General features: G+C 45.0%; 1 protein-coding gene across 2 annotated transcripts in view; it reads left to right on the plus strand.

The window, feature by feature from the left end:
- LOC124789582 (ABC transporter G family member 23-like) overlaps positions 1-15,371 on the plus strand; it is a 515,640-nt gene that overhangs the window by 301,817 nt on the left and 198,452 nt on the right. For both annotated transcript variants that reach the window (XM_047256987.1, XM_047256988.1), the window contains exon 3: positions 8,670-8,754. In XM_047256987.1, coding sequence (XP_047112943.1) covers positions 8,730-8,754 — 25 coding nt within the window. In that variant the 5' untranslated portion in view covers positions 8,670-8,729. The remainder of the gene's footprint in view (positions 1-8,669; positions 8,755-15,371) is intronic.

Consider the following 15,371-nt stretch of genomic DNA (forward strand, 5'->3'; position numbering starts at 1 on the left):
TGGCATGGGAAATTTAACAGCTATGCGGCGTTTCACCTGGAGAAACTTACTCACTTATGTCACTGACAAATGTCAGTTCGGCCAGGACCAAAAACTTTAAAAATTAAGAAAAGTAATAGGTCGAGGAAGGAACTGTACATGTTGTGAAAATTTATGGATACAGAACAACACCTCGTGGAGTCAGCGCAGTAACTACAGTGGAAGCTTGGACTAGCAAATGTAAACAACAGATGTGCGTTCGACTAGTCATTTGTGAGCAGGCAGAGTCAAATGGTTCAAATGGCTCTAAGCAGTATGAGACTTAACATCTGAGGTCATCAGTCCCATAGACTTAGAACTACTTAAACATAACTAACCTGAGGGCATCACACACAACCATGCCTGAGGCAGGATTCGAACCTGCGATCGTATCAGCAGCGAGGTTCCGGACTGAGGCGCCTACAACCGCTCGCTCACAAGGCCGGCTGGTAGTGTTAAGCAGTAGACGTGCGGCTGTAGTGTGTCAATACTGTTGTGCACGAATCGCATTGGAGCAACATTTCTAAATCAAGTGTTCAAAACAGTCTCCAGAAGTGCAAAAGTTTGTCCCGTATACCTTGACTCCCGAACAAAAGTAAACACCGTGTGGACGACTTGATTGAAATGCAAAACCCGGACAGTTTTTTTCTGGAAAAAATCGTTACTGGTGAGAAGATGTGATGCTATCAGTACGAATGTACCACAAAACGACCAAGTGCAGAAATGCGTGTGAAGGATTAACGCTTTGACCGCATAACCGACGTTCATGCCATTGTGGCGCGCGGGTTGAACTACTCCCAAAGAAGGACTTCTCTGGCAGTTTCCCGCGATTGTATCAACTATTTAGCACCAATGAGGCTTTAAAACCATCTGTTAACTTTTCTTTAATTTTGCTAATCCAGTCTCGAAGCCGGCCGGGGTGGCCGAGCGGTTCTAGGCGATACAGTCTGGAACTGCGCGACCGCTACGGTCGCAGGTTCGAATCCTGCCTCGGGTATGGATGTGTGTGATGTCCTTAGGTTAGTTAGGTTTAAGTAGTTCTAAGTTCTAGGGGACTGATGACCCGGGTATGGATGTGTGATGTCCTTAGGTTAGTTAGGTTTAAGTAGTTCTAAGTTCTAGGTGACTGATGACCTCAGAAGTTAAGTCCCGTAGTGCACAGAGCCATTTGAACCATTTTTGAATCAGTCTCGAAACATTTTGGACCACTATAGTGCAGTGTGAGGCACTGTATTCACGATCAACCGCCCTTCAATTAAGAATGATCTCGCAATTTGCGATTATGGTTTCGCACCAGCTGCAGATTACTACAGAACGATTGAAAATTTGTGCGGCACTGGCATTCGAATACGGATTTCCCGCTTGTCGCGAGCGGCCGTCTCAGCCACTTTGGCTACCCAAGCACGCCTCCAGGACCGACCTAAATCTCCGTTTGTGCTGGTGTCTTCACTCCCTTGTGCTCGCACTGTATAGTAAGGCAGTGATGAGAGAAAACAGTGTCTCACTCTGTGTGGGAATCACGCAAATACGTTGCGAGCACAAGGGAGTGTAGACGCCAAGACAAATGGAGAATTGGGCGCTCCTGGGAGCGTGCTCGGATAACCGAATTATGTAAAGCAACCTCTCCCGAAAAGCGAGAAATTCTGGTTCGAGTCCCAGTGCGGCACAAATTTTAATTTGTTCTGTAATACAGTATTATACAGCTGTTGCGGAACCGTGATTGCAGTTTCGAGTTCATTCTTAACATTATGCGAGCGCGTTCTTTTTTTATATAATTATCTGTCTGTTTTACTTTTATTTTCTTGAAATATTTGTGTTTTGTTCTACAGGAGTCAATATACTTTTCAGTCGCACAGATCATACGAAAAACCACTTCTCTCTGTTCATGAGACCCACAGAACAGTTCAGGTTGATGCCGTGTTTCTTGACTTCCAGAAAGCCTTCAATACTTTTGCATACCGTTGTAAACTAAATACGTGCGTACGGAATATATGAACAGATATGTGATTAGACTGAAGACTTCCTAGTAAACAGATGCCAGTATGTCGTCAGGGGGGAAGACAGCGTACCACAAGGATGGTATGATAGGGTCGTTGAAACAGTACTTCTACGTTACATGATTACGCTGAAATTCGCAACTAAGTGCTTGGCAGATGTTTCATCGAACCACCTTCAAGTTATTTCTCTAGCTTTCCACTCTCGAACGGCGCGCGAGGAAAACGAGCACTAAATTTTTCTGAGCGAGTTCTGATTTCTCTTATTTTACGATGATGGTCATTTCGCACTACTTAGGTACGCGCCAAAGAATACTCCCAGCAATCAGAGGAGAAAATGGTTCAAATGGCTCTGGGGTCTATGGCACTTAACATCTGTGGTCATCAGTCCCCTAGAACTTAGAACTACTTAAACCTAACTAACCTAAGGACATCACACACATCCATGCCCGAGGCAGGATTCGAACCTGCGACCGTAGCGGTTCCAGACTGAAGCGCCTAGAACCGCTCGGTTACCCCGGCCGGCTCAGAGGAGAAACCTGGTGATTGAAATTTCACGAGAAGATCCTCCTTCAATGAAAAACACCTTTGTTGTAATGACTGCACACCAATTCACGTATCACATCTGTGGTACTCGCTTCCCTATTTCGCGATAGTACAAAACGAACTGCTCTGCTCTGAATATATTCGGTGTCCTACAACAGCCACATCTGATGCAGACCTCACACCTTTCAGAAATACTCTAGAAGAGGGAAAACAAGCGTGGTGTAAGCAGTCTCCTTAGTAGACCTGCAGCACATTCTAAGTGTTATCCCAATGAACTGCAGTCTTTGGTTTGATTTATCCACACCGTCATCTATGTCATCATTCCAGTTTAAGTTATTCGTAATTGTAATCCCGAAGTAAATAATTGAATTTGCAGCCTTTAGATCTGTGTGATTTATCGCGCAACCGAAATTACGTAGTTTCTTTTAGTACACATGCGAGTGACGTCATACTTTTCATTATTTAGAGCCGATTTCCACTTTTCGCACCATACAGATATCTTGCCTAAATCATTTTTCAATTGGTTTTGATCGTCTGATGGCTTTGCAAGACGTAAATGACAGCGTCATCTGCAAACTTCCTGAGAGGGTTGCTCAGATTGTCTGTTATGTCGTTTATGTAGACCAGGAACAGCAGAGGGTCTATAATAGTTCCTTCGTACCGCCAGATATTTCTTCTGTTTTACTCTATGACTTTCCATCAGCTACTAGGAACTGTGACCATACTGGCAGGTACTCACGAACCCAGTTGCACAATTGGGGCGACACTCCATAGGTAAGCAATTCGAGTAGAAGAAGCTTGTGAAAAACGGTGCTTTCTGGAAATCTAAAAATATGGTATCAATTCCTCTCTCAATCGTGTTCTTCGAGGTGATTCGCAATGTTCTAGCGCAGTACGTATTAAAAACCCAACTGCAAATCGATTATAGTGATTGGGCCTAATTCAGCGGATTAATTCTATTTCCTTTCTTGCGTATTGGTGTGCCTTCTGCAAGTCTCCATTCTAGGTATGGAAATTTCGATAAGCGAGAGATTGTATATGATTGCTAACTATGGACTCTTGTATCAGCATACGCTGAAAGGAACCTGACTGATCTACAATCTGGACTGGAGACCTTGCCTTTATCAAGTGATTTAAATTTCTTCGCTACACAGAGGGCATATACTATGTAAGCTACTCATGTTGGCAGTTGTTTCTAGCTTCGAATTCTGGAATTCTGGAAATAACGCATTTCTAAACAGGAAGGGGGTAATGTTATGAAATTGTTACAACACACAGAAAGACTTTCAGTCGGTGAGCACCTCGTACAAAGACTGGCTGCTGACGCTGAGCATATATAAATGTAATGGAATGTGGCAAATTAATGCAGTGATTCGATATAGTTTGACAAGGCGTTCAGCAGTTAGCTCCTGGAATCAGCCACAACTTTCATGTATGTAGGAGTATCTGTTGGAGATATTTAATCTGGAACGACAATACTGCCTGAGGAAAAAGTGAAACACCTGGTCAGATGTCAGTGTAGGTGCGCACACGTACACACCATCGGTGGACATGCAAATGATTAGAACTACAGTTCTCTGTGGCAGGTGGAACGGTAATGAAAATGAGCGTTTGGCGTCATTGGCCGGGAGGCCCCTTGCGGGGCAAAAAGTTGTTCAAATGGCTCTGAGCACTATGGGACATAACTTCTAAGGTCATCAGTCCCCTAGAACTTTTTAAACCTAACTAACCTAAGGACATCACACACATCCATGCCCGAGGCAGGATTCGAACCTGCGACCGTAGCGGTCGTGCGGTTCCAGACTGTAGCGCCTAGAACCGCTCGGCCGCCCCGGCCTTGCGGGGGAGGGCTGGCCGCCTTGGTGCAGGTCTTTGACGCCATATTGTGCGACCTGCGCGCTCGATGGGGATGAAATGATAAAGAAGACAACACGAACACCCAGTCCCTGAGCGGAGAAAATCCACGACTCAGCCGCGAATCGAACCCGGGCCCGTAGGACGGCAATCCGTCATGCTGACAGCTATCGGGGCGGGCAGGTGGAACGCTCAGTGTGCATTACTGTTGCTCGTGTTTAATGTTTGTTACCAGGCCTGGTAGGGTATATAATGGGTGTGAGCAGCGTCAGATATTGAGCAATCACTGTGGAGGACACGCAGATGCCGCATATCCGCGTGAGACAGCGTCATCAGCACCCCACTGTTAAAGTGGCCTCGTTGTGGGTTTTAATTAGTCCAACTGGTCGAATCGTGGAACCTCCAGATGTGGAAATTAAATGACACAATTCCAGAGATTTTGCTGGTCTCATATAGGTATGACTTAATGTATACAGATTGAAGCATTGTGTCGACGATGAACTGCGGTTCTGCGCTTAGACGGACGACTGTCGTTGGCGAGTATGGTGTCGACCTGAGGAGTGGTCTCATTCTTCCAGCATTTTGGACAGGAACAATGTTTTTACTTCTATCATCTTGATGTGCGGAGCCATCGGGTATGACTTCGCGTCACACCTGATAATGAATGAGGGAACTTTCCCGAGACAACAGTATTTCAAGGACACAGTGCGTCCGCATGTAGCACCTCTTACATGACAGCTTCGTTGTGCCGTCTTTCAACAGAACAATGCTTGTCCATATATGGCAAATGTCTGCAGGAACTGTCTACGTGGTATTTAAGTACTCCTGTGGCCAGCAAGATGCCTAGATATGCCTCTGATAGAAGAAATGTGGCGACAGTACTCCCAACGGCGTCCTCCGCGCAAGGAAACCTGTAGATCCGGAAGTTTTGTTCTCCACACATGTCTAGAGCAATATTCCATTGGATAATACACGTCCGCGTGTTGTAAGAAACGCGTGATCTGTCGAAGGAACTGCGTTCGTTTAACGTAAACGCCACATAAATAGTGCGAATTGGAATTTCTGGGCGCAACCCGAGCACGTTGTACAATATGAGTACCAATGAAAGAATCGATTTCCAATAGCAGTCTTCTGGACAAGCAGCGATCACTTCGTAAGAAATTGTAACATACGCTAGGACCGCAAACAAACTACACAAGATTAACCGAAGCGTAGACCACAGGCGTAAGGCAGATTTATGAGTAACGGAAGGTTACAATTAGTCAGAGATATTGATGCCACTTGATTCGTTTTCAGATTGATCTTGCGCTTTTAAAAGTTTCCTCCTCTCGCGAAGGCGATGGCATAGAGTCTGTGACTGAGCCAGCGTGGACACCCGTGCTGCTGGAGACGAGGTACCCATCGGAACTAAGACAGTAGCGGCGGTGCAGATGCTACGCAAAAACAAAATGGATCTGCTGTCTGTTGCGTGAATGGCGCGACTTCGCTTGCCTTCCTGCTTATTTGCCATGTCTGTTGCACAACGTATTTGGAACTAGTTCGTCGCGACAGGATTGTACAGTTGTGCAATAGTAAACACATTATTACAGAGAGTCCAATTAGAAAACGCAATGATATTACTCAGGGGTCGCTCATAGCTGCTTCTATGGCACAACATTGTTCGGTCTTCTTTTTCTTTTCTTCAGCGTTTCTCTCTGATCTGGCAGGGTCAGCTAATGATGCTTAATCGCTCATCCACGACTTGGGAACTTTTTATTGTGAGTCTGCGGAAGGACGCTTTTCCTTCGCATCTACTGTCTCTTGTCCTAAAGAGGGAATCGTATGTTCTACCTTTTTTGTAAACATTTTTTGTTTATATTCAATTAGCACGTTAGACGTATGGTTGTGAATGAAACATGGACCCTGTGAAGTAAAGGCATTGGCAGAAATCGGGCAGCTGAGATGAGGTTTGTTAGTAGCCTGGTTGGGAATACACGGAGGGATAGAATCTGGAATGAGGAAATCCGAGAACAGACTCATCGTATAAGACTACAAGACAAAATAATGTCGCAGTGGCTGAGATGGTCTGGACATAGCGATGGAATCTTCAGATTGTAGAAGTTTTATTTAGCCCAGATCGCATGAAATACCTATGTGAACAACTAACTTCGGCAAACTGTAACTACCATTTCCAAGTTCTTAACATATACGATATTAAAATATCGCTTCCAGAGACGTAAGTGCCTATGTATTCAGGACTAGATGACAATGCACCACACATAGAGGGACTGGATCAATGTTTGTTATGGATCTGAAGATGGCAATTAACATTTGCCGAAACTAGTCGTCGACATATGTATTTTAAGCGATCGGCGCCAAATAAAACTCCTTCAACCAGAAGATTATATTTTTCAAAGAAATATTTCGTAAGTAACTGGTCTTAGTTACGTGTATTTACACTGATAAGCAAACATTATGATCAAAGCGTACCGCGACGTTTCATGCAGCCTGGTGGCGTTGCGAGCACGTGACGCGGTAACAAAAGTATTCGAGCGAGGGATCACCCTAGCGAAGATGTGGGCTGCAAATGGGGAAATCCATTGAGACGACAGACCCTGACAAAGAGCAGATTGTTATTAGGCAGATCTTTTGATCGAGTATCTCGAAATCGTCGAAGCTGGTCGAATGTTCACGTGCTATTGTCGTGAGCATCTACGGAAAGGGGTAGAACGAAAGTGAAACACCCACTAGGCGTTAAATGGTTGGACGTCCACGACCTTTCACAGAACGTTGGGTTCGCAACCTTGTCTGCTCTATAAAGTAAGATAGATGGTGATCTGTGGCGTCTATGCCGAAAGGCACAATGTTGGTGCACACACAAGTATTTCTGAGCTCACCGTTCATCGTACATTGTTGAACATGGAGCTCCGCAGCAGACCATCCCTACATGATAACATACTGACGGAACGACATCGTCAGTTACTATTGCAGTGGGCACGGTACCATCGGGATTCGACCGTCGATCAATGGAAACGTGTCGGCTCTTCGTATGAATCACATTTTTGCTACACTAGGCCAATGATCGTCTCCACAAACGCCGTCATCGAGATAAACGGCGGCTAGAAACGTGCAGCGCGCCTCGGAAGCAGACTGGTGGGAGACGTACTATGGAATGGGAGACATTCTCCTACGATTGCATGGGACCTGTGGTAGTAATCGAAGACACGCTGATGTCTGCGAACCAGCTGCATCACTTCATACTTGATGTCTTCCCCGACGGCGATGTCATCTTTGAACAGTATAATTGTCAATGTCTCGGAGCCAGAAACGCGCTGCAGTGGTTTTAGGAGCATTGCAGTGAATTGGTGTTGACGTCTCGGCGACCAAATTTGCCTGATGTAACTCCTGTGGAACCCATCTGGGTCGCTACCGGGCACCATCACCGGGTACGCAACTCAGCGGCCCGTTGTTTACGCGAATTACATAACCTGTGTGCAGACATCTAATGCCACACAGCAGTGTGGAGTGGCCGCGTGGTTTTAGGCGCCATGTCACGGATTGCGCGGCCCCTTCCGTCGGAGGTTCGAGTCCTCCCTCGGGTATGGATGTGTGAGTTGTTCTTAGCTTAAGTTAGTTTAAGTAGCGTGTAAGCCAAGGGACCGATGTCCTCAGCAGTTTGGTCCCCTAAGAATTAACACACATTTGAACCTTTTTTGTGCCACACACCTCCACAAACCTGCCAACAAACTGCCGGATCCCTGATAAGCAGAATAAGTGGTACATTTTGTTCCAAATATGAAAAAACAAGCTATTAAGTAGGTGATCATAATGTTGTGGTTCATCAGTGTATATTCAAATTACAAAACAACATCAAGGACAGGCATATGACCCTGAGAAGAATGTCTCACACTTGTCGTACCAAACCAGTATGCCCAAATCGTGACGGGTTAATATGTTTAGTCTGCTGTACACGGCCACTTTCGGGCTATCCTCAAAACGATGCTTTCAAAACGACAATGCTTGTCGAACTATAAATGTTCTCTGCAGTCTACCTGCCAAAGTTAGCATCTTTGAAATATCATCTTCTTTTTTAATGTTTATTAGCTGTCGTAGTGGGTTGTAGATGAACTGCAGAACGCTGTCCACAGGATACAGGTAACGTACCAGTGAGAGCCTGGAGTCCTATTCGCCTAGCCTTCGGGTGTTTTTTCTTCTTTTAGCTTGCACCTTTATGAAATAGTTGTGTCAGTCTGATCACTCTCCTCTGCTTGATTACAGGTAGATGACAGCTCCAACTAGTAAAATCTGGTGAATCACCCGTTCTCTGAGGACAACGGAATGTCGTCGCAAGTCATTTCTACAGGTGAGTCTGTCCCCGTAAGTGAACTACGTGAGTAATGGTATACTACAAGACAGTTGAACGTACGAGAGTTGCCCACAAAATAATGCATCCCATTTTTTTCTTCAACAATTCTTTATTGGCTATAACGAGAAATACACATGAAAGAATGGTGTTTTATCTACACACCCTATTTTTCTACGTAATCTCCATCCCGTATGTCCTGTCGAAAACAATGCTTGTCCCGGTGGGGGAGCCAGTGCTTCATTGTCTGGATCGCCTCCTTACCGTCCTCAAAAAGTCTTCCATGAATGGCATCCTTTAATGGCCTAAACAAGTGGAAGTCCGAGGGGGCTAGGTCAGGTGTGACAGCCGTGGATGGTCTCCCCGACCGCTGCAAATCGTGGAGCTCGGGCGAACCGCCTTCTGATGACCTCACGCACCGTGCCCAGCGACTAACTGTACTTCTGACGATAACAGATGCTCCATAGACTTTGCACAAGCCTTTGTGAATATTCCCCAAAGTTTCTTTCTTTTCAGTGAGAAATTCAATGACGGCACGTTGTTTGTATCGTACATCACCAACAGACGCCGTTTTGAAACGGTCCTGCGGCTACGCGATCTGTCGGAAGTAACGGAAACTGGTCGCACTCACTCAGAAGATTTCAAATAATACATACGTAACGGTTGGCATTCGTAGCATTGTTTTCGGCTGAGAAAAAAGATGCGGTGCATTACAGTCTGGGCACACCTCGTACGTAATCCTGTAGTGTTACTCACTCATATTGTAGTGTATAATGATATAAATGCAAGGACAGAGTACAACTTATTTTGTATCTATTGAACATCCACATCAAATTTCTGGATGCGGGACGTCTCACAAAAACGCGGCAAAATCTGGCATGTAAATTCTCCGATAATTCTACGGTTATAGGAATAAATTAATATTAATTTGTCAGCAACGGATTGGGAGGAGCACGTTATAACTGACAGTAACGAAGGTTTTTACAACATTAAACCAAATGACTTTAGCAGAAATTTCTGTCAAAGTTGGTTAGAAGAAACCCTTGCGACGAAAGCATGGGTGATCTGAAACCAACAGACAGACCTTATCTCTGCGATTCAGAGAACTCAGAGATACAACAGAAAGAATAGTGTACAAGGATTTGGCACTAGTATTGAGTAAACAGTTACGAAGGTAGGGAGATACTTCTGCTTAGAAACTACAATAAGTAAAAGATTACGAACTATGCCCGCTGCAAATATTTAACTTTGGGAGAACTGTCTGGAGGATCTCTGCACGAATTCACAGATATTCAAAGTTACGAGACATACGTTTGTGCCACAGGAAATAATGAGGGATAGGAAGGACACACTAAGCTTGAATTACCGACATTGGAAAATATGTACAATTTCAGAGAGAGTTATACTGCTGATTGACGGACCAGTCCATGTGAGGATGAAATCTGAACGAAGTAAAAACAGACAAATGGACTACAATGGCAGAAGCAGTCGCCGAGTTCGAAACCGATGAAGTCGATCGACAAAGGAAAGAGTCACTAGACGTAATGTAGTATTCTGCACTATCCAGACACCTGAGTGCGACAACCTGTCAGAAGCCTGAATAACCACCTTTTGCAGCGCTGACAGCTGCATGACTTGCAGGAAGGCAATCAGTGAGGTTCTGGAAGATACCGACAGGGATGTAGAGCTATGCCGACGCTGGTGCCATCTCCAGCTGCACTGGGTATCCCATTTGAGGGTCCATGCCGCGAACAGCCCGCTCGACTGGTCCCACTGATTCTCAATTGAGTTAAATCCGGAGACCTTGAAGGCCAGAGGAGTACGGTAAGCTCACCCTGGTGGTCTTCCAACCATAGACTGCGAGCTCTGTGACACATTGCATTGTCCTGTTGGGAGATGCCATCGTGCAGGTAGGGGTGGATATTCTCCCCGAGAACAAATGCACACTGTCCATTTTGCTTTCCAGAATGACAATATTATCCAGAGGACGCCATTCGGCCTGAACACTTCCGCGATTGTTGGAGGGTGATTGCTTTCAGACGTTTCTCGCCATACACGCCAACGGTCATGAGTCCGATGGAGCATGAAACATGATTCAACTAAAAAGGCCATCTCTCGCCACTCAATGGACGTCCAGTTGCGGTAATGGTGTGCGAAATCCAGCCTTCGTCCCGGTCGAACAGCAGCCAGCGTGGGTGCATCAACCAGGCGCCTGCGGAGGAGGACGACACTCAGCAGCCTCCGCTGAACGGTCGCTGAGGAAACACTGTTGACAGCGTCTTGTTGCATCTGAGCGGTCAGTTGCTCAACGGCTGCAGGTACACACATCCTCAGCCGTCGTTCACCCTTGTCATCTATGGCCCTTGGAGCACCACAGTTGCTTCGGTGCCAGTTTCGGTTAGCACCGTTTTGCCACGCACGGTATACTTTAACCACGGCAGCACTCCAACACTTTACAGACAGCCGTTTCAGAAATGCTTCCACTCTTGGCCTGAAAGCCAATGGTCATGCCGTTTTGGACGTCAGATAAATCACTCCGTTTCCAACGACTGCTTTGTTTCCCCCCCCCCCCCCCCCCCCCTTCTGCCCACCGCCCCGCAGTACGCTTTATATACCCTCCACTGCTAGTGCTGGCCTGCAGTTAAGAGTTAGTATGCTGGAAGATATATGAAGTAATTCAACCTTATATACGGTTATGAGTAACACTATTTCTGCAAAGACAAGTTAGACAAAAGACTTAATTTTGGGGCAACCAGCGTTAACTTCGAAAGTTTCACCTGTTTACAGCAGTAATAATTCTGTGAATATTCCTGAATTTGTGCTACACACAAAAGGGACCTTCATTCGGTATGTGAACGTCATATGGCGTTTTCTTACATTTGCAGCGGATTCGCGTTGTTTCATCTCACGCAAGAAAAATACGAGATGGTCGACCTCGTAAGCGGGCGATGGTGGATTAACTGCTATGTACGATGTTTTTTTTTTTTCAATGGCTACGGAATACCTAACTCTGATCCACTATTATTGAGTTTTTGATTTATTCCAGCGTACAGGCAAGGTTCCCAGTTCATCTGTAAACTGTTCAACCGATGCCCAGACGCACTTACTTGAAGGTTTTGCGCCGTGCGGTTCATAAAATTAGAATCGCTGAAGCCTGCCGTCTTGCACTCTGTCCGCTCACCGTCGTCGGTAACCTGCATTTGGCTGATAGGTCTTATGCAAACAAAAGTAATTTACACCCTAAAACTATGTGAATATAATTTCACTGTTACTGGATCCTCCAGGATACATTATTCACATAAAGTAAGAAGAAAACGCAACCTATAAATATACGTTTATTGCCCCAAACGATCGCATTACACATTCACCTCCTGCTCACTTCTCCATCCACGCACCGTCTCGCCCTTCACAATAACACCCACCAGAGTTGTAGTTCTTGTTAATTCTGGGATTGGAGAGTATGGATGAACGGTTCACACAAGCTTTCATTTTCTTTTACAATGCCGTCGCGTCTATTGTCTTAGAGCGTCAGCTCTCATCTTCATTCAAGTAAGCTGTGGAACTCCAGTTGTACATGACATAAATAAACTAAAGCCCGCGTTATTTTTTTTTTTTTAAGATATCGCTAGTAATACCAACACGAGGCACAGCAAATTCCGAATGATGATACTCCGCTTATGGCTATGCGAGTCTGTCGTCGGCCAACATGAACTGATGACTCCCAGCGAGTAAACCACTCGCCGCGACGCGTGTACAACGTTTCAAACATTAGATGCATGGACCAGACGCCAGAGTTCCTTGCGGTGGCCGGGTAACGACCAAAAATACACTTTTATACAGGGTGAAATTAGAATTATATTAATACCTTCAACTGATAACGGGCGTTCATATATATCAACGGGGACAGGTGAAAATTTGTGCCCCGATCGGGACTAGAACCCGGGACGCTCTAACCATCTCTTTTTTTCATCGTTTGTTTGGTCGTTGCAGACGTCACATGAGATCCGTTAAAGTTCGTCTGTTGATCCTTCCCCTCAGTTTTTTTTTATTACAGAGGCCAACCAGCTCTCTGACCGAACAAGCTGAGCTACCGTGCCGGCGATCCATCTGAGCCACCGAGGGCACAGAGGATAGTGCGACTGCAGGGACTATCTCGCGCACGCCTCCCGCACGACCCACGTTCTCACCTTGTATCCACACACTACATTCGTAGTGTCCCACCCCAACACACTCGTTACTCGTGGAAGACGTTCTTACCAAGTCCTCTAAGAGTTGGGGGAATATGTGTGCATCCGCACAGAAAAAGAAGGTCATGGCCGGTATTGCCAGAACTATATATTTATATAGGTATGCTGTCTGTTCTTTCGAACATGTCCGAAAGAACAGGCACCATATCCATATAAGTTTATACAGGGTGGTCAGAAGCAATGTGGAAAGCTTGTAAAGGTGTTGCAAGATAGGGTGTGGTGAGAAAGAATTTTTGGGAAAAGACTTCGATACGTTGCGCCGTTTCCGAGTTAATTATTATTGAAGTTAGCCAATCAGACCGCTGAACACGCAAATTCAACTGGCCCTCCAGAGACAGTGTCACCAAACGTGTTCCTCGTTCGGTTTCCTAAAACCGAACAAGAAAGCGATACAAAACTTTGGACATGGGACAGTAGCATGGATCGAACCCCAGCCAAAGCGTGAGAAGTTCTGTGACCTATCACCTACGCCATGAGAACAACTGACACTTATTGTATCTGGTGGGCCGCTTTCGTGTCCGTTGACCAATAACTGCAGTCTAGTTTCTGTACAAGCTGTAGCTAACCTTCCACAGAGAACTTTATCTCTGCAACTTTCAGAATTTCAAGGAGAGTATTCCAATCAAAGTTGTCAAAAGATTTTTACAAACGTACAAATGGTATAAACGTAGGTTTGCCTTTGATTAGTAGTAGAGTTCATAACATTCACACCTGCCTTCTTTGTTTATACGCACTGTACCCTTGTGATCAAAAGCATCCGGACACCCCTATGTCATGCGGAACTGACCGCTATATGTCACGAAAGGTATACACGCCAGTGTAAAAAGAGGCAGAGAGTATTGTGTTGCCGGCCGCGGTGGTCTCGCGGTTCTAGGCGCGCAGTCCGGAACCGTGCGACTGCTACGGTCGCAGGTTCGAATCCTGCCTCGGGCATGGATGTGTGTGATGTCCTTCAGTTAGTTAGGTTTAAGTAGTTTTAAGTTCTAGGGGTCTGATGACCACAGCTGTTAAGTCCCATAGTGCTCAGAGCCATTTTTTTTTTTAGTACTGTGTTGTCAGTAGATAAGAGTAACAACAAATGGCTAGGACCGGAGAGCTCAGTGTCTTCTAACGTGGACCACTCCTTAGAGGCCACCCGAGTAACAAATCCACCAGGGACAGTGAATCACTGGAATCGAATGATCTGGAGTGATGAATCACGCTATACCATGTGGCAATCCGATGGGTTTGGTGAATACCTGTAGAACGTTACCTGGCATCGTATGTAGTGCCAACAGTGAAATACAGAGGAAGTGGTGTCACAGTGTGGGAGTACTTTGCGTGGTTAGAGTGAGATCCCGTTATTGCACTTAAGAAAACGCTAAATGTGGAAGCACATGAACAGAATTGTTGGATGTAAGGTCCGCCAGTTATGCAAAACACCGTTTTTTCTCAGTACCCAAACATGATTCGGCACCCCTGTGCCATTATACGTGGGTTTTCGATTTTATTTATTCTAACAATAGACCGTTTCTTTTTGTAGATACTTTTACATTTGGTGCGCATGAATTTTATGGATCATTACTGCAACCACACGATGTTGATGAGAAAGTTTTTTGCTGGGGGTTAACCTATCTTCTAGAATGTAATTTCGTTTGTCGCGATGTTTTCGCGCCTAAATTCGTTTTTACTTACGTTTTCGCGTGGCAAGCACTTCCGTTCTCCGCGTCATGCTGAGGCGTTGTGATCTGCAAAGACGCACCATTTACACACAAAAGGAATACTATATAAAAGACAACACACACAGCTGAGAAGCGCACAGAAAACACACACACACACACACGCACGCACAAAGATAAAATGCAAAAAAAAAAAAAAAAAAAAAAAATCAAATATGGCGCCGAACTCTCTGGTGAACAAATGAACACTGTCTGGTTTGGGACACACAACAAACCACAATCACATTGTGTTTTGGTGAAGTGAAAAGTGTTTTACTACGTTATTTGTGGAAAATACTTGTTATAGTTACTTGTGCATCACAACACCTCAGCATGATGCTGAGAACGGAAGTGCTTGCCACACGAAAACGTAAGTAAAAACGAATTTAGGCGAGAAAATATCGCGACAAACTGAATTACATTCTAGAAGATAGGTTAACTCCCAGCAAGAAAGTTTCTTATCAACATCGTTTGGTTGCAGATGACAAGCTACCTGTAGTAATTAACACACAAGTGATCCATAAAATTCACGCACACCAAATGTAAAGGTATCTACAAAAAGAAACGATCTATTGTTTGAACTAAAAATGCACATATTTTTACAATCATTTAACAAAAATGTTCATATTACAGAATAAATAAAAACGAAAACCCATTGCAAGTTCTGCCATAT

The sequence above is a fragment of the Schistocerca piceifrons genome, chromosome 3 (assembly GCF_021461385.2).
Source record: "Schistocerca piceifrons isolate TAMUIC-IGC-003096 chromosome 3, iqSchPice1.1, whole genome shotgun sequence".
NCBI classification, from domain to species: domain Eukaryota; kingdom Metazoa; phylum Arthropoda; class Insecta; order Orthoptera; family Acrididae; genus Schistocerca; species Schistocerca piceifrons.